At 42.0% G+C, this 18,557-nt stretch overlaps 1 protein-coding gene across 1 annotated transcript; it reads right to left on the reverse strand.

Moving 5' to 3' along the window:
* Positions 1–3,512: 3,512 nt before the first annotated feature.
* On the reverse strand, positions 3,513–17,946 carry SNTN (sentan, cilia apical structure protein). The gene is made up of 4 exons (XM_045902185.1): positions 17,837–17,946; positions 15,439–15,473; positions 8,498–8,637; positions 3,513–3,671 (listed from the first exon to the last, which is right to left on the reverse strand). Exons 1-4 carry the CDS (start codon positions 17,944–17,946, stop codon positions 3,513–3,515), a joined length of 444 nt encoding a protein of 147 aa, XP_045758141.1.
* Between the last annotated feature and the right edge of the window lie 611 nt (positions 17,947–18,557).

Here is an 18,557-nt window from a genome sequence, read left to right on the forward strand (position 1 = left end):
GTATGTTCACTGTTCTTTACATTCAGAATTGTGGATAAAGTATTGAAACCTTGGAACAAGACTGCATGGTATTCCTCAAGTGTGCTAGAGGGGAAGAAAAGTCCAGACCCACTTTATGCCACGGCACTTCCAGAATTTGATTATGCACAATTGTACCCCCAGAGGATCAAAGGGAGGTGTGAATCCACGTGGACTAGATTGGAATTAGAGGAAAGGAGAATGGCACAATAAATATTTTAGGCCTGAATTCTCTGGGTCACGGTCTCCCCCTGTCCATGGGCTGGGCCACCCTTTCTAGGTCCAGCATACTGGTCTCCCCAAGAGCACTCATTAGCTCTACTGATGCTGAAGGTCAGCTGATGAGCAGGACTCCTGTTGGTTTCCTTCCAGCCCTTTTCCCCTTTCTTACAAAGGACTATTTAAAGCACAATTCCTGATCTCATACTTGGACCCATTTTTAGACACTAGAATAAAGAAAATTAGGGGTTCTAGGACTGGGTATGTTTCTGTCACACTCACCAAATTGCAAGGGTACTTGCAGCTCTTGGATAGGAATATTTTATCTATATTTAATCACAGGAAAACTTCCCAGGGAGGCTCAGGTTAGCTCCTTTTATACATTGACAATGCAAGAAAGGTTTCACTTAGAATAACAAATGAGATTATTCCATCAAGACGCTTTTACTGAGCCCATACCTGAGAAGCAAATAACATTACCTTCTAGTCCAAGTTACAGATTTTGTTTTAGAGATTTTTGTTAATTTCCCCTGTTGATCATTTCTTCCCCAACTCCTCCCTTCTTTCTTTGAGAACCTGCCCATATACTTTGCAAAGACTCAGTTCCCACAGTCCCTGCTGCGTGGGCGTGTGATTTGCTTCTCTAAGTGCAGACAACTAGATCAAAAGTCCCTACTCAAAGGCAATCAGATTCTCTCTCTTGGGGATTGGGATTGGGTTTTTAAGCTGCTACTGAGTGCCTGTTAAGCATTTAAAGAGAGAGGTGAAGTTAGCAATTGGGGACATTGTATTTGCTCTTGTGCCAAGAATCAGAAAGAACTGGTTGAGAGTTAGAGATAAAAAGGGAAATAGAGATAGGGATAGAAATGAGAATGAAGGAGCACGGGTCGGGGGGAGGGAGGGAGAGAATGCAGAATAATGACCAGATGTAGGCAGATGCAGAGACAAGAAACCAATTCATTTAAGAGAAACTAAGCACAAGATCTTGTCCTTGCTTTCTATTACTGCTTCCAGCATTTTGTGCCCATTAATTGCATTCTCTGACCTTCCCATTTCGTTATATGCCCCTGTGATAAATACAACCCTTCCCTTTTTCCTTTGTGTGTGTGTCTATGTATGTGTGTGTGATTGAATTGGTTTTGTTCCTTGCAACCAAGAAATCCCAAGACAGATTTGCATCCATAATCTCACCTCTGATGACCAGTAACATTTCAAGATGGCACCTCTGTCTTAAGAGTAGAGCTCCTGGTTCTGGGACTAACACCAAGAAGTGACGGAGGCCTTTGTGATCTAGTGTCTTAGCATCATGCTCATTGATTTATCTGTCACTAGTGCTTCACGTGCTTTGGCTCTGTTTCAATTCTTTGCATCAAGCTAAAATAGTTTCTGTAATTGATATCCTCCTCAGAGGAGCGTGACTTTCCATCTGGGATGGATTTTCAAAATTCTTACTCGGATCCCAGAGGGTTGGAATGGCTCCAACATTCCTCATCACACCATTGGCCAGCACCTCTTTTTCCCTTCTCTGAAAGGTGTGAATTTGACCTTTTCATTGGTCACCAAGGCTGCCATATTCAGCTACTTGTGACTAGGATACAAAGGGCTTTGAGGGAGAGCAGCCCACAGAGTTCTATTTGAGGGATGCCAAATGGTTCCCCAGGACCCAGCTGGTGCCTGTCTCTTGCCCAGGGCTTGAAATGTGCACAGTTATTTCTGTTGAATTATAATATTATTGCTCAAGATGAAATCTAATATTAAAACAAAATTAGCCATGCCCACAGAGAGGGCAGAAAACTCTCAAACCTGCCAATTATGTGACTTCGGAAAAATCAAAACCTCTGTCTTTCAGTTTTCTCATCTGTAAGATGCTAATACTAAAACCTACCTCAGAGGGTTATTATGGGGGTTAAATGAGTTAATATTTGTAAAGCCCCTAAAGTGGTACCTGGCACTCAGTATGAGTCCTGTTGAATACTTGTACTCCCTGTTAAAACGGTGATAGAGGTAAAGTCTGGCGCTTTTTCTTACACGGTATATAAACTCTTACACTTAGAATGTCTGAGGTTTGGGAAGTGGAAAGGGCCAAGGAATCGGGTCTTGGTGGGTTGGAAACACTACAGAGTGAGACCAGGGGTGAAGGGCTCCCTCCAGGAAAGAGTTTCTTCACATATGTATCTGAGGCTTATGGTGTTGAGCTAGGAAGAAAAGGCAAGATAATGAGGAGGGATTTTGGAAGTTACAGTAATTTTACAATGAGTAAAAGTCTTTGTGAAAGTCTGTCTGAAGTCTCAGGCATTGACGTGTGTGTGTGTGTGTGTGTGTGTGTGTAATTTAAACTCAGGAACACAGGCATGGACATAGGGGATGTGGGTCCTTGAAAAATATCCGCTTTTAGAAGATATTCTCAAAAGCTTGTTGGTTGGCAACAAAAAGTTGACAGACATTGCAAGGATATTGGGGTGTTTTGGTTTTAAGTCATGTTTATTTAGGTATAATTCACATAGAGCAAAATTCATCCTTTTTATTTAGTGTACAGTTCTAAGAGTTTGACACATGTGTGCAGTCATGTAACCACCACCACAATCAAGATATAAAACATTGCCATCCCCCCTAAAAAAGTTCCTTCATGCCCATTTGTGAACAACTTCACTTCCCCGCCACAATTCTGGTAACCACTGATCTCTCTCCCCTCTGGGTAGTTTTGCCTTTTGCAGAATGTCAATAAAGTTTCTCTGACCTTTGAGCCCATGTCAGGGGATAAACTCTTCTACTTTCCTGATTTCCTTATCACAGTTCTAATTATACTGTATATGCAACTAATACATTGTTAAATGTCCACCTCTTCTGCTAGGCTTCTCTGCAGGCAAGTCTGAGGGCGTAGATTATGTAGCTAGCTCATTACCGTATCTTCAGCAGTACCATCAAGTAAAGGCTCAAGAAACATCACTTAATAAATGAATGAATGAATAAGTCAATGACTATAAGGAAAAGTGTTTTAAATCACTATTGACTGAGCAAAAGCAATTTGAGATCCATTGATATCAAATCTATCCTATTGTAAAGCACCCAGACGCCATACTATTCAAACATCCTGAAGCGTATGCATATACTTTTGGAGTTACAGTGGATCTAAATATTAGCAATCAGAACCATCCCAGGCAGTTCCAGATTCATGATCAGTATGCTCAATTAATTAAAAATAAAATGGAAAAATCTTTAAACATTTAACACTGTCTACTGCCATTATTTTGTCTAACAGCATTCTTTAAAGCTATTTAATTCATGATTTTTACACTCCATATATTTTGTAGCAAATCTGAAATTACAGTGATGCTTAAGAGCAAAATCATGAAATCCTCAAAATCAAGCTTATTTTCAGTGTGCTTGTCGAGTTCAGAAAGGAGGTCTTTGTATTTGAGTTTGGTTTCTTGTCCCTGTGAGAATAAAGAATAAGTGAAAACCAAATTCATTTTGCCACATCAGTTTTACAGATAACAAGTGATAAGAAACACGTTATTAACATGGTTTTGTAACATGTTATAACATGTTATTAATAATATCATGTCAAGTTGCTACTAGCTGAGCACCGTGTTAACTCTTTTCATGGGTTATTTCACTGAATTTCCATGGTGACCTTACTGAATATACTATTATTGTCCCCACTTTACAGATGAGCACCAGAGATTCAGTGAGAACTAAGTAACTTGCCCCAACCTAGGCAACTATTGGTATGGAGCCAGAATTCATAGTCTTGGCTTTCTGATCCTGGAGCCCACACTCTTAACAGCTATCTGCCTCTCTAGAAACACAGATACGTTACATCTTCAGAATTTCAAAATATAATCTTTGTTTTTTTAAATATAATCTCTGTTATGGGAAGTATTCATTCTGTATTGCACTGAACAATAAAATTGTCCAGAAATGTGAAATAAAAAAACGCTAATAGAAAATCTGTGCTTTGAAAAATTGTTCAGCATTTAGTTTGATCATAAATCACCCCAAGTCCATAGTCCTCATAAATAGATTGAAGGAAAACATGTGAGTAGTACATACACGGAGAGGCTTTTTAGTTTCCAACCACAGCTTGTGAAATATCTTCCCAAGTGGCATTAAAAACATTAAGGTCATTTGATTGTTATTCTGAGCTATGTTTGCGTTTAGTTCAATCCCAAATGCTCACCCCTCAGCTAGCTGTAAAAAGCCATCACAGCAATGACTAAGGCCCTTTAGGAATGATGATACATTCCTCTTACAGGCTAGACCATTCTTGTTTCTCTAGGCTCTTGTTTCTCTCAGGAGGTCACACCTAACAGTGAGGGCTAAAGGAATTCCCCTGCCTCACTTCAAGACAGCTCAGTGCTATTTTGAAAGGGTCAGGTCCAAGGCAGAGAGAGGATTACTTACTATTGGAATGGTACACAGCTGAAAAGTCAGAAGTGGCTATAGGTGTCTCTTCTTTTCTTTTTAAAATTTTATTTATTTGAGGGAGAGAGAGCAAGCATGAGCAGGGGGAGAGGGAGAGAATCCTCAGGCAGACACCCTGATGAGCGTGGACCCACCACAGGGCTCGATCCTAGGACCCTGAGATCATGACCTGAGCCACAGTTGGAGGCTTAACTGACTGGGCCACCCAGGTGTGCCAGATCTCTCTTTTTTTCCTGCACATTGGAAGAGCACAGGAGCTGACCCAGGTCCAGGCCCTCTTGGGGCCCAACCAGCCATCTTGTTTTGTTTCTTCTTCTTCTTCCTTTTTTTTTTTTTTTTTAAAGATTTATTTATTTGTTTGAGAGAGAGAAAGCATGCACTCGCACGAGTCGGGGAGAGGGCAGAGGGAGAGAATATCCAAGCAGACTCCTGCTGAGCAGGGAGCCCGTGGTGGGGATCAAACTCACAAGCCATGAGATCAGGACCTGAGTTAAATCCAAGAGTCCCAAGCTTACCCAACTGAGTCACCCAGGAGCCCCTTGTTTTTTTATCTTCTTAACAGTGCATTTAAATGCTCAGTTTTATTATATCCAACTGACTATAGAGGGTCAAATCCCCCCAAATTATGTCAGGCCCATGAGAAAGGAGATGTTCCCCTCAGAACCCAGGCCTCAGCCAAGAGATCCATCTCCATTTACCAGAGAACTCCACATGAGGATGCAGGAGAAAGCAGGAGAACCGAGGGGCTGCCATCTTTAGGCATGGACTCGAGTGCCCCTGCCTGCCTTAAGGTATCTCACAGAGCTGGGTGCTCGGTCCAAGGCAGCATTCTGACATTACTCTGTGCGTTTGCCCTGCGTGAAGTGAAGCTCATTGCTATTAATACTGAGAATGTCCCTGAGTCCCCTGGAGTCCCCTAAAATGTGGCTTCTTTTGGGTGCCTCTCATGTAGAGCAGAAGACAGGACTGCCTACGAGGCCCGGAGATCCAGGAATGGCTGCCTTTCTAGAGTGTAGCCTACACTAAGGGACCCGAGGCTGAGGGTCTTTCCCATTGATTTGGCTTTAATGTTTTTCCCTTGGCTGTTCTCAGAAGGGGCGATGAATTATAGCAGTGCCCCTCCCCTCATCCGAGATCTCGGGAGTTTCAGTGTCCGGGGTCAACTGTGATCCCCAAGCGACCATTCTGCCTTGACTAATCGTTAGAAGGTCAATAGTAGCCTCGCTTGAGGTCACAGGGCCCACGTCACTCACCTCCCTTGGTCTCAGTCAGGTGGCATTTTATCATCTCATGTGGTCACACGAAGGGTGAGCACCCTCCGGTAGAGTATTTAGAAAGACCACATTCATATAACTTCTACTAGAGTATATTGTGATAATTGTTCCATTGTATTATTGTATTGGGAATCTCTTACTGTGACTAAGTTATAAATGAAACTTTATCATAGGCCCGTTTGCCTAGGGAAAAGCAGTCTGTAGAGGGTTGGGTTCTGTCCCTGGGGTCAGGCATCCACGGGGGCCGGGGAGCAATCCACGCGCATAAGGGGAGACGACTGTACATCAGGATGACCCTCTGCTAGGTGCTCGTTTTCATGCTTGTTAAAAGCTCTCTGAGGGGGACGCCTGGGTGGCTCAGTCGTTAAGCGTCTGCCTTCGCCTCAGGTCATGATCTCAGGGTCCTGGGATCGAGTCCCACATCGGGCTCCTTGCTCAGTGAGGAGCCTGCTTCTCCCTCTCCCTCTGCTGCTCCCCCTGCTTGTGCTCTCTCTCTCTGACAAATAAATAAAAATCTTAAAAAAAAACAAAACAAACAAAAAAAAACCTCTCTGAGGATTTGCCCAGCCGCCAGCTAAGAGCCCTTTTTCTCTCTGGAATTTGTCATTTCTGTAGGCCTCTGATGTAGGCAAATGTTACAGGATTTACTCACCCACGCCTTCCTTAAAGACTCCCTAGAACTTTTTACCACTTGTCAAATCCTGCCTGATAGTTTTGGCTGAAAAAGTCTTTCTTTAAAAAAAAAAAAAAATCAAAGAATAATACAAATGATGTTTATCTTTCTTGTAATTGAAAATGTGTGCCCTTTGACCTACATCACTTCACGTCCCTTCCCCCCAGCCCCTGGCAACCACCGTTCTAGTCTCTGTTTCAATGAAATTGGGTTTTTAAAAAATCACTTATTTGTGGATCCAAAACCAAGGTTGATTTCTCACACAGTCTTTTAAAATAATCAGAGATTCACAGGAAGTTGTCCCCTTGACCCAGCTTCCCCCCCAGTGGATGACACCTGATATAATTATCCTATGGGAAAGCCCATACATTTATATTTTAATGGAATTACAATACTTATCTTTTTAATCTCTCAGAACACACAGAGCACCTTACAGACTGCTTTTTTTAAAGTTTTTTTTCTTACTCTACCTGCAAATAAATATTGGTGGTCTAGACTCTGCATGAGCCCCTCTTTTCTTCTTACACATTTCCCCTAGGCCAGCACTTCCCAAAGTATGCTTGCAGAATGTAATGCAATTTTAGGTGATGCAGGAATAAATATTAAATATAAATTAATAGTCATCTATTCTTTTATTACCTTCCACTTTTACCCACCGAATTAACATTTACAATAGTGCTAAAGTATTCCTAAATTTATAGGAATTTAAGGGAGGATATATAAATTTATACTTAAATTTATTTAAGTAGAGAGTTAAAGAAAAAAGTTCTAAGTGAATTATCATACAGGTTATAGGCAGATAGAGGAAAAATACTGAAGGTGGTATTCAAGTGACTGAAGGTTGGGGAATATGCCTGTACGTAATTTAGGTTCGTGACCCTTTATCTACTGCTACCTCTGACTTCTATATTGCCAACACAAATCTCTATTCTGACCTCCCAAGTCATATGCCCTGTTGCTCTGTTTCTCCTCCAGCATGTTTCATGGACATCTTAAAATTGACACATTCTAATGGAACTCATCACCTCTCCCCCCACCCCACCTCATCTCAAATCTGCTTATTCTCCAGTCTTTGTCTTCTCTGGGAATAAGGCCACCACCCACTTCTTCCCAAGGTCAGAAAGTGGGGTATCATCATTTGCTTCTCCTGTCCTTCAGCCCTACAGCCAATCGGTTATCAGATCCTGTTCATTCCACCTTCCAGACGTCTCTCCTGTTCATCACCTATTGTCCTTGGTTTGGATGCTTCCTCACACTCTCTCTTTGTCCTTCCCTCACCCCCACCCCAATCCCATCTGTAGGTGGTGTACCTTCTTAGTCCTGGACTTAGAGACCATGTCTGGCTTCCTCCTGCCCTCAGGCTGTACCTCTGTAATTTGACTTTTATCTACCTCCTCAGCCTTATCTCCTAGTGCTTCCTACTTTCCTCCGCCTTCTCACCAACTACTTCCCAGCACCCCAGGTCTTTGACCGGCCTTACAGGCTTACCATTCCTTCGGCTTGGAATAGTATCATTCTCAGCCCTCACCCACCTCCCTTGCATTACTAACACTTGCTCATTCTTCAGATCTCAGCTATACCTTTATTTTCCAGGAGTGCTTCTTGGACCGACTGCCCCAAGATGGCCCCTCTGTTTTACTCTTTCAGTGCATGCTCTACCATTTCACGGTTATTTGAATATTTGAATATTTCTAATTACTTTTTCAGCATGTTTCTCTGCTCTGCTGGATTGTTAACTTGTCCATTGTCTTAACTCCAGTGCTCAGCTCATTTCCTGGCTTATAGTAGGTATTCATTAACCATTCGTTGAATGAAACATGATTGTTGGCTCTTTGGGTCTGCCATTAGGGCATGGCCCCTGTTTCTTCATATCCATTAATTCACTTACCTCTGTGAAATTCCTAAATTGGGTCTGCAGCAGATCTTTGGCAATAGCTTTTCCAAGTTTACCATCAGGATCAGAAGAATTTCTGAAAATCAGAGCGATGGTGGCAATGGCTTTTTCCAGATCTGAGCCCTTCTTGAGAGCTGTGAGGGAAGAAATGATATAGTCTAGGTTAGGAATGACTCTTCCCCACACACAGGGTTATATTTTCCAAGGGAACCAAGAGGTGCAGGGTTGGAAGATGTATGTCAGTGTGGCCCTGTCCTTGGATTCTTTGTCCTCTATCTGTGAGTGGGCTGTAGGGACATCTGGACCTGGATCTTTAAATAATGGAAACAAAATTTCTTCAGGAGCAATAAGAATTAGTAGAATTAGGATGAGATTTCCCACCTGTTTGTCATGTGACCTTGGGAAAACACCTCACCTCTCTCAGCATTGGTTTTCTGATCTGTAAAATATTTAAGCAGTACCTACTATGTGCTAGGCTCAGTCCCTGGCATTGAGGGTACCACACTGAATAAGACAAAGTCCTGCTCTTGTGGAATTTATGTTCTATGTCAATCAAAGCATCACCTCACGTCAGTGTGATAAAGGAGGATGGCATCCAAAGCAAGCTCTCTGATCATGATGGATAAGGGACCACCTTTGACTTAGCCTCAGACAATAGTGATTTCCCAGCTGGTCTCTCTAGCTTAAACTACTTGAAAGGGTGGTGCTAACTCATTCCTTTCCAGAGCACCCAGTGAACTCTGAGAACTGCACAAGGTACAGTGGAGAAAATTGTTCTCTATCCTCTTAGGCCCTAGCACATCCTATATTATAGAACTTCTCACATATTACAGTTATTGCATTTTTTTTTAAAGATTTTATTTATTTATTTGACAGAGAGAGACACAGTGAGAGCAGGATCACAAGCAGGGGGAGAGGGAGAGGGAGAAACAGGCTTCCCGCAGAGCAGGGAGCCCGATGCGGGGCTCGATCCCAGGACCCTGGGATCATGACCTGAGCCGAAGGCAGACGCTTAACGACTGAGCCACCCAGGCACCCCTCAGTTATTGCATTTTTAATGGTCTTTCTTCTCAACTAAAATGCAAGCTCCATGAGGCCAGGGATCCTACCTTTCTTTCTCACTGTTCTCCCAGTGGCACAGATTCCTGCTACGTAGAAGGTGCTTATACATGCCGTTTAATGAATGGAGAAGAAAAGAAAAGAGAAACAGAATCTTACAGCTTTTAGCCCGGGTAATGTGCAACAATTGTCGATACAAAGAATGATGATCTGACAGAATAACACAACTTTTGTTTTGAGCACTTACTATACTTCTGACATTTTCCTAAGGGACTCAGCACCCAGAAGTGATGCAACAAGATGTGGCCTCTGCCCTCTTACAATAGACTTTACAATCTAGAGAGATAATAAGCAATAATCAAGAAGAGAATTCATATGTATTTGTTTATGTATATATTCAATAATTATTTGTCTATATGCGTATATATGATACATATCTACAACTTGTGATGTATGAGGCAGAGAAGGCACAGAGAGAAAAAAATAAAAGAAATACATCTGGGAGGAAAACTACTTAGATAGCTGGTCTTGGAGGTCTCTGAGAATAGATGAACATTTACGCTAAGAGCTAATGGATGAGAAGGATCCTGCCCTGTAAAAGCATTTGTGGGGGGAGAGTCAGGCTGGGACTAGGGCTGTGTCAGATGTCCCAGGCTCAGGGAGCAGAAGACGTGAAGGCTCAGATGAGAAGGAGTCTGGCACGTTGTGGGACCTGGGAGGAGACAGCTGTGGTAGGAACCTAGGAAGGTGTTTGATTAGGAAAGGAGACGAGACTGGCCCATGCAGAGCTTATAGCCCCTGGAAAGGAATCAGACTTTCCTTCGCAAATATTTTCTCCCAGTCTGTCCAACTGTTGGGTTTTTTAATCCTTTCAATTGAGATCTTTTATGGAGGAATAGTTTCTAATTTTTTTAATTATGTTATGTTAATCACCATACATTACATCATTAGTTTTTGATGTAGCGTTCCATGATTCATTGTTTGCATATAACACCCAGTGCTCCATGCAGAATGTGTGCCTCTTTAATACCCATCACCGGGCTGACCCATCCCCCCACCCCCCTCCCCTCTAGAACCCTCAGTTTGTTTCTCAGAGTCCATAGTCTCTCATGGTTCATCTCCCCCTCTGATTCCCCCCCCCTTCATTTTTCCCTTTCTGCTTTTATAAAGTCTGATTTATCAATTTCTCCTCTTATGAAAATTTGTCCTACATAAAATTACAAGTTTTATAATTTTATGGCCTGCATTTAAATCCACGATCCATTTTGAATTCATTTTGTATGAGACTTAGGTGGAGGTTCATTTTTCTTAACGTGGATGACCAATTGCTTCTACATCTGTTGTTGAAAATACTATCCTTCCTTTGCTGAATCCTTCTGCATCTTTGTCAAACATCAGTTGGGCATTTTGTATGGGTCAATCTCTGGGTTCCCTATTCTGTTCTATTGATCTGCGTATCTGACCCTCTGTCAACAACACACTGTTTTGATTCCTGTAGCCATATAGTAAACTATAACATGGGGGACAGCAAGTCCCCCACTTGCTCCTTTTTCAAAATATTTTGGCTATTCTAGGCCCTTTTCCTTTCTGTGTATATATGGGACTTGCAGTAAGCCTTAAGAGAAATTTGAGGAGAATTGATATCTTTGCTATGTTGACTCTTCTGGTTCAGGAACAGTATATATCTCCATCATCATACCACTTTATAGATGAAGAGAGGATGTGATCTTGCTGAGGACACAGTAAGTGGTAGAGCTTGAATTTGAATTTGAATTCATGGGAAAACATAAGCTTCATGAAAATGAGATTTCTTTCTTTCTTTCTTTCTTTCTTTCTTTCTTTCTTTCTTTCTTTCTTTCTTTCTTTCTTTCTTTCTTTCTTTCTTTCTTTCTTTCTCCTGTCTTGTGTTCTGTGGAACCTGCAATATTTAGAATAATGCCTGGCACATGGTAGGTGCTTCACATATATTTGTTGAATGAATGTCTGCCAAACCTGTGTCCTCAGCTTCTTACTCCCTGATTTCCTCCCTAGTTTCTGATCCTCAGTCTTACTGCCGATGGCCTGTGCCTAACCTTTCCCACTTCTGTCTGCTTGTCCAGTGGCTGGCCCTCCATCTAACCTAGAGCTCCAGCCTCAGAACATTCCCTGTTTCTTTGGATTTGATTTTTAGCTCTTTCTTCCCCCCCAGCCACCGATCCTTAACCTCCTCTTCCTTTCGTTTCTGCCATATCCATGAAACCCATAGATAGAATCGAGATTCTCCTCAATTACCCAACACTTTGCTGCTCATCAAAATCCCAGGAAATGAGCATATTCTTCTAGCTTGTGTCTACCCGCCTTTCCTAGGGTGTGTATGTTTGAGGTGGTGGGATGCTATAAGGGGGTAACCTTGAATTTAAGTGGCTAAAGAATAAACTCTATTTATTCTGTCTTTAAGGAACAAATTGCTTAGAGGAAATACCTCAATTCTTTAAGAGGTAAATATTCCTTCTGTAATTTTGGCCAGTTTATTTATTAATTAATAACCAAGAGTAATTTAGGAAGTCTTTAGTATGAGCTGCTCTACTGGGCCATGGGGGGACAGTAGCCTCTTGGTCTCCAGGATCTGCCTTTCTGGTGAGAAAGGGGTATATTTGCAAGCCATGAGTGAGTTTTCAAATAATGACAGACACCTTCCTTGTTTACTCTGTGCCAGATGCTTTTCAAACATAATCTTATTTAATGCTTAGTAAAACCCATAGAGGTAGGTACTATTTGTGTCTCAATTTTACATATTGGAAATTGACACATGGAGAGATTAGGAGTTTTAAGGTCACATTGCTCAGAAGTGACAGACGAAGGATTTGAAAGTCTGTCTGACTTCAAAGACCATAGATAGACCTGCCACTTTGGAGTATCTCTTTGTAAGGCCATCTCCACGGAGGCTGTGAAATCCAGACACTGTCCAGCCCCACCCCAGGAAGTTCAGGTCCATCTGCAATCTAGATGGGGACTCCATCTGGACAAGCCAACTCCTCTCCCTTCTCCACCATTCTTTTAAACCCAGCAGGCATGTCTTCCCTGACTATAAAATAGCATATGTTCATGGTAAAAACTGAGCTAGAAAATATTACAACCAAAAGATAACAAGGTGCTCTGGTTGTCCTACCAACACTCACGATACTTTGTGAGATGTTTTGGTTTCCTGTTTTTATGGTTAGGTTCTTCCCTTAATAAACTCAGCATGTTGCCTTTTCATTCCTACCCTGTCTGCCTCACAGAGTTGTGAGCAAATATGTGAAAGCATATTATAAAGGGCTAAGTCCTATTAAAAACCCAAGGGGTCAGTGTTTCTCTTTTGGCGTCTTTTATCAGCTTTCTTGCCTCTGGAAGGGGCGTGTTGGAGAGGGTGTTAAATCGGCCACTTCATGTCGACCTCTCCTGTTATTTCCTACCTCACTTTTCATGGTTTAATAATACTAAACTGTGTGTAGTCCCTTTCTCACTCTGTTCTCCCAACAAGTATTTTTTGGCAAATACTTATTGACAGGCTCTGTCCTAGTTCTGGGGATGGAACAGTGAGCAATATCAAGAAAGTAATTCTTAATTTGGTGCTTGCATTCTGGAAGACAATTGTAGTGAACGATTACAGAGCTAGAATTCTACATGCTACCCATTCCTCCATAGGATGCACAGGATTTGACTCACTTAACTGTTACACCAGCCTTCAGAGGTGGGTTCACACATCATCGCCACTTTATAGATAAGGAAACTGAGGCTCACAAAGGTAAGTAGCTTGCTCAAGGTCACACAGCCCATCTGGTCCCTCACCATGATACGCATGGCCTTTCTGTAGTGTTTTTCAGGCAGTATATTCTGTAGGACTCTTTCCCAAACTTCCAGATTGGGCAACGGGTCCCTCCCTTGTGTTTCTCTATTTCCTCGAACACAAACTTATTATAACCCTCACACTAACACACGGTTGATCTGTCTAAATTTCCTTCTAGATCAGAGCTGTCCAAAAGAAATGTCATGTGAGCCATAATGACAATCCAATCTTTCTGGTAGCCACATTAAAAGGGTGAAAAGAAACATACAAAGTCATTTTCATAACACATTTTATTTAAGCCAATGTATCAGCAATATTATCATTTCAACATGTGATCAATCTAAACAAATTATTGAGATATGTTACACTTTTTTCTACTAAGTCTCTTAAATCTGACTTATCGATTACACTTCCAGCACACTTCAATGCTCAAGATCTACATGTGGCTGGTGGCTGCTATACTGGATGTTCCCGAGGGCAGTTACTACATTGTATTTATCTCTACGCTCATCCCCAGGCCGTGGCGTGTTGTAGGCCTCAATGTATGTGTGTTGCACTGAGCTGACTGGAATGTCAGAGCCATCCTCTGCCTCCTTCCCCTCACCTGCCCTGGAACATGGCACCCAGCTCCAAACGTTAGATCTAGTGAGTTCCTGACACTTCCGTGTAATAGAAACCAACTCTCAGTATGGCAAGGTGTCAGAATCACCTCGTTTTAGAACTTTTCCTAATATTAGTTATTTCTGCAAATGGAGGAATGAAGACCTGCCGGAGAGAAGTGGTTTGCCCAAGGTCACGGAGGTAGTATGTGGCAGGACTAAAAACCAGGTCTCTGTTCTTTTCTCTCTAGGTCAGTAGTTTTCCCAACACGATAGTGTCTTTCAAACTTCCCTGCTACAAAACTGCTTTGGATGCTAGAGGCAAATATGTACTCATCCCCTATTCCCACCCTCAAGAAATCAAGGGCACAGACCCAAGCAGCCAGCAGAGAAAATGGGGATTCATACTGACCTCTATTCCAAGCTCTGTCCTTGTCTTATTTCAATGGATAACATTTCAAACTACTTGCCATTGAATAAAACACATTCTGGGTAGATGAACCATGTTTATCCTATGTTTTTTCAAGGCATGGGAATAAACGTGGCCCAACGGTCTAATGTAAGGAGTCTGGTGCTAGGAATGGTATGTGTGTGTGTGTGTGTGTGTGTGTGTGTGTGTGTGTTCAGGGGCAGTGAGGGTGATGGAGAGAGTTACAACCCCCTTCAACCTCCCAGAAGGGATAAGTTGTATTAGCCATGTGGTGGAATATTTATCAAAAGTATCCAGAATCGTGTAAAGTGTAAAACAGAAATCATAGGTTTCTTGTTGTGATAGTATAAAAATAATAGTTTCTTCATGATGGAGATTTATTTAAGTAAAAATACAGAGTCTCCTTTGGAGACATTGGCCAGCCATCTAGGAGGAAAAACAATTGCAATATAGTAAATATCCATTTGTGCTTCTTACCCTGTAAACATTTTAAAGCCACAGATTTTGGAATTAGATAATGATCCAAGTATAGGAGTGGCTTTTATTCTTATATTGTTCTTTCCATGACAATATTGTTAGCTCTAAAGATATTTTACCTATAAAATTGAATGTTGAGGGCAAATATTTACATTTTGAGAGTTGGCCACACTGTGTTTTCACTCCATCAACAGAGGCCATTGGGGGTTGATTGCATCCTGAATCCAGTGACCATTGATATTGGATACTGATGGTCTTACTCTGGACATACTGAAGATGCTGCCCATAGAGAGGCAGCTGGGCTTGTGGGAAGCACCCTGAATTAGGAGTCAGAGGATCCACGCTCTGAGCTTGGCCTTGCATGGACTAAGTTTGGGCAAACTAATTCCTATCATTGGACCTCGGTTCTCAAATCTTTAAAAAGAACATGATGAATATTTGATAATGTATCCACAAGTTCTCTCACATCTCTGGCATTCTTTGATGTCCTTTTGTTTTTAATTCTTTGTGTGCTATCATGGCAGAGGAGAAATATGTACATTGCAGTCACCCCATGTCTTACCTTTTATTGAAGTCAGTTGTTTCGATATTGAAACGCTGCCAACAAAATGAGAGAAACATAATGATTTTGGAGCTTGGGTATTCATTTCTGCATCTAAAGTAAAGCAGTACAGGGACACCTGGCTGGCTCAGTCTGTTAATGGTGGGATTTTTGATTTTGGCTCAGGTCATGATCTCAGGGTCATGAGGTCGAGCCCCATGTCGGGCTCTGTGCTCAGTGTGGAGTCAGCTTGGGATTCTCTGTCTCCCTCTCCCTCTGCCCCTCTCCCTGCTTGCACATGATATTAATTAACTTAAAAAATAAAGTAAAGCAATACAATGATTTAAAAATTAATTTATTTTCAGGAAACCTTCAGCGAAACTTCTAGTGGAACATCATCTTTCATCGTCATCTTTCAAACCCCTTTTTCTCCTTGCCACACAGCAAAGAAGTGCTCAAGTGTGTCGAGCCCACACATCCTAGTCTTTCTTGCATTTATGTCACACAGGACTAAAGTCCCTCCAATGGAAAAGGAATAGAAAAGTGTGGTCACCTTCCATGTAGGCTCTTCTCTGTTCTTTCCCATTTCCACCTGACTAACATAGAAATTATCCAGGACACTTTGGAAGCCACATGTTAAAACCACAAGCATCAATCATCCTGGGTCCCTACATGGCTACTGGAGTAAATCTGCCACAGACCTGGAACCCTGGCTCCATACTGTCACACAAAAAAGAAAAAAAAATCACTTCTTGGTTCGTAAAACACTAAGGATTTGAAGTTTATTTATTTATTCCAGTAGCTTAGCCTACCTAAGAATCGAGGTACTGAGCTGGGGGGTGGGGATGCATCAGTGACTAATAGAGACATGTTCCTGCACTCTTGGGGCTTAAAGTCTAATGCAGAAAACAGATTTTAAAGAGGCAAATCAATAAAGGGCAATGGCATGGTCAGATTTGTTTTTGCGGAAGTTATTTCACCTGATGGATCAGAAAGAGACTGGATAAGGGGCCAGATGGGAGGCCGGAAGATGTATCTTGCTCCCTTACAAACGGAAGATCAAAATTTACTTGATATTTCAACCCACAAGGGCTGGAAAGGTTTTTGAGAAAGCCAGTAAGAACAATAATACTTGGTTACATATTTGAAAATTCCTTAAAGGAAACTTTTGGGTTCAAGATCTGGGTTTGGCATTAACTAATCAAGACCTCATCACCTGGGGGGGGGGGGGCTCATTTTTCTTATTTGTGAAATTAGGGAGCTGAACTCTATGATATTTTTTTAAAGATTTATTTATTGTTATTTGAGAGAAAGAGAGAGCAGGGGACGGGACACAGGGAGAGGGAGAGAGAGTCTGAAGCAGAGCCCACACTGAGTGTGGGGCTCCACGCAGCACTTGGTCTCATGATCCTGAGATCGTGATCTGAGCCACAACTAAACATTGGACGCCACCCAGGCACCCCAAGGACTCTATGATATTTTAGGTCTTTTATGGTCTCCTTGGTGAGTTTCCCTTGATTTTCTAGAAACCCTGCACCATTATTTTCTTCCTTATACAATGTGCTCTCTTTTCACTTTGCATATACAATGTACCTGCAACAGGGCTCGTGTTACTTTCTTTTCTTCTTTTTTTTTTTTTTGGCTGTTATATTCTATCGCCATAATCTCCATTAGTCTGTAAGGCCTTGGAGAGCAAGAGTTATGCGATTTATCTCAAAACCTCCCACCCCTCACCTAGCAGAGTACCACCTAGTACTTGTTAAGTGTTCAAGAAAGTTTTTGGGGGCGTCTGGGTGGCTCAGTCGTTAAGCATCTGCCTTCAGCTCAGGTCATGATCCCGGGGTCCTGGGATCGAGCCCCGCATTGGGCTCCCTGCTTGGCGGGAAGCCTGCTTCTCCCTCTCCCACTCCCCCTGCTCATGTTCCCTTTCTCGCTGTGTCTCTCTCTTTCAAATAAATAAATAAATAAATAAATAAATAAATAAATAAATAAATAAAATCTTTAAAAAAAAGTTTTTTGAACCACAGTACATCTCCTAAATAAAATTATATGAAAAAGAATATTTTTAAATTTTTAGCTATAATTTGACACATTTGAATGATATGAAACAGTTTCCTCTGCCATGGATAGTCTGAAAGAATTTGTTGTACAGGTAAAATCCTTGCAAATTTTGATTTACAGATGTTTCTCAAGAGGCAATCAAAGATGTTTGTGTTAATTGTATCATCTTTTCAGTTTATAATCAAAGCTACCCATTTGTTCCCTTTGTTTCTCCAATTTAACTTAAAGGTGGATTGAGGTCGGTACTAAGCACCAAACTTGCAATATCTTGACCAGCAAGTTGACATGAACTCTTTGGAAATGCACCTGCAAGCTTAAATGAAACTCAGTAAAGGAGAGCCACCCATGTGCCACTGACCTTTTGGGCATTTTCCTAGGTGCTAAAGTAGATGGTGGGGCTGCAGAAAGACTGGGGTCCCCTTCCAAGTGGAGTGCCTGGTCCCGGCTACTGTGCATACAGCCACACATACTCTCGTCGCCTGTTGTGTGTTGGTCCTTCCTAAGCAACAGTCACTTGCCCACTGTTACTATAGTCGTTCACTCCATGACAACTATGTAAGGCACTTTTAGAAGAGCCTTTTGCTAGTGTTATTGTTTGTGGACATTAAATTATTCATGCATTCAACAAATATTTGAGGCCAGACACTCTACAAGGTGCTGGAGACACAACAGTGAGCAAAATCAGACATGGGCCCTGATCACAGACAGCTTAGTGGGAAAGACATATATTAATCAAGTGGTCATATGAAAAAAATCACACCCATGAATGGTACCATGCAAGGGGATGCTATGAGATTGGTGTCAGTCAGGGAGATCAGGGAGGCATCTCTGGGGAAGTGATGTTTGATGATGAATAAGAGTTAAGTAGATGAAGGGTCAAAGGATCCACATGGTGGGCAGAAGGAATAGCTTGTACTAATCTCGGGGGTAGGAGGTGATCAGGAGGGTGGTGATCAGGAGGGACTGAAGGTAAAGGCCAATGTGTCTGGACCAGAGAGGCTGACGGGGAGTGAAGCTCCACCTGAGGAGGAAGAGGAGACATGGTGTAAAAGACCATGCAGAAGCTTGTAGGCCGCAGT

The sequence above is a fragment of the Mirounga angustirostris genome, unplaced genomic scaffold (genome assembly GCF_029215605.1).
Source record: "Mirounga angustirostris isolate CCGP_5_RB_7025 unplaced genomic scaffold, mMirAng1.0.hap1 SCAF_1, whole genome shotgun sequence".
NCBI lineage: Eukaryota > Metazoa > Chordata > Mammalia > Carnivora > Phocidae > Mirounga > Mirounga angustirostris.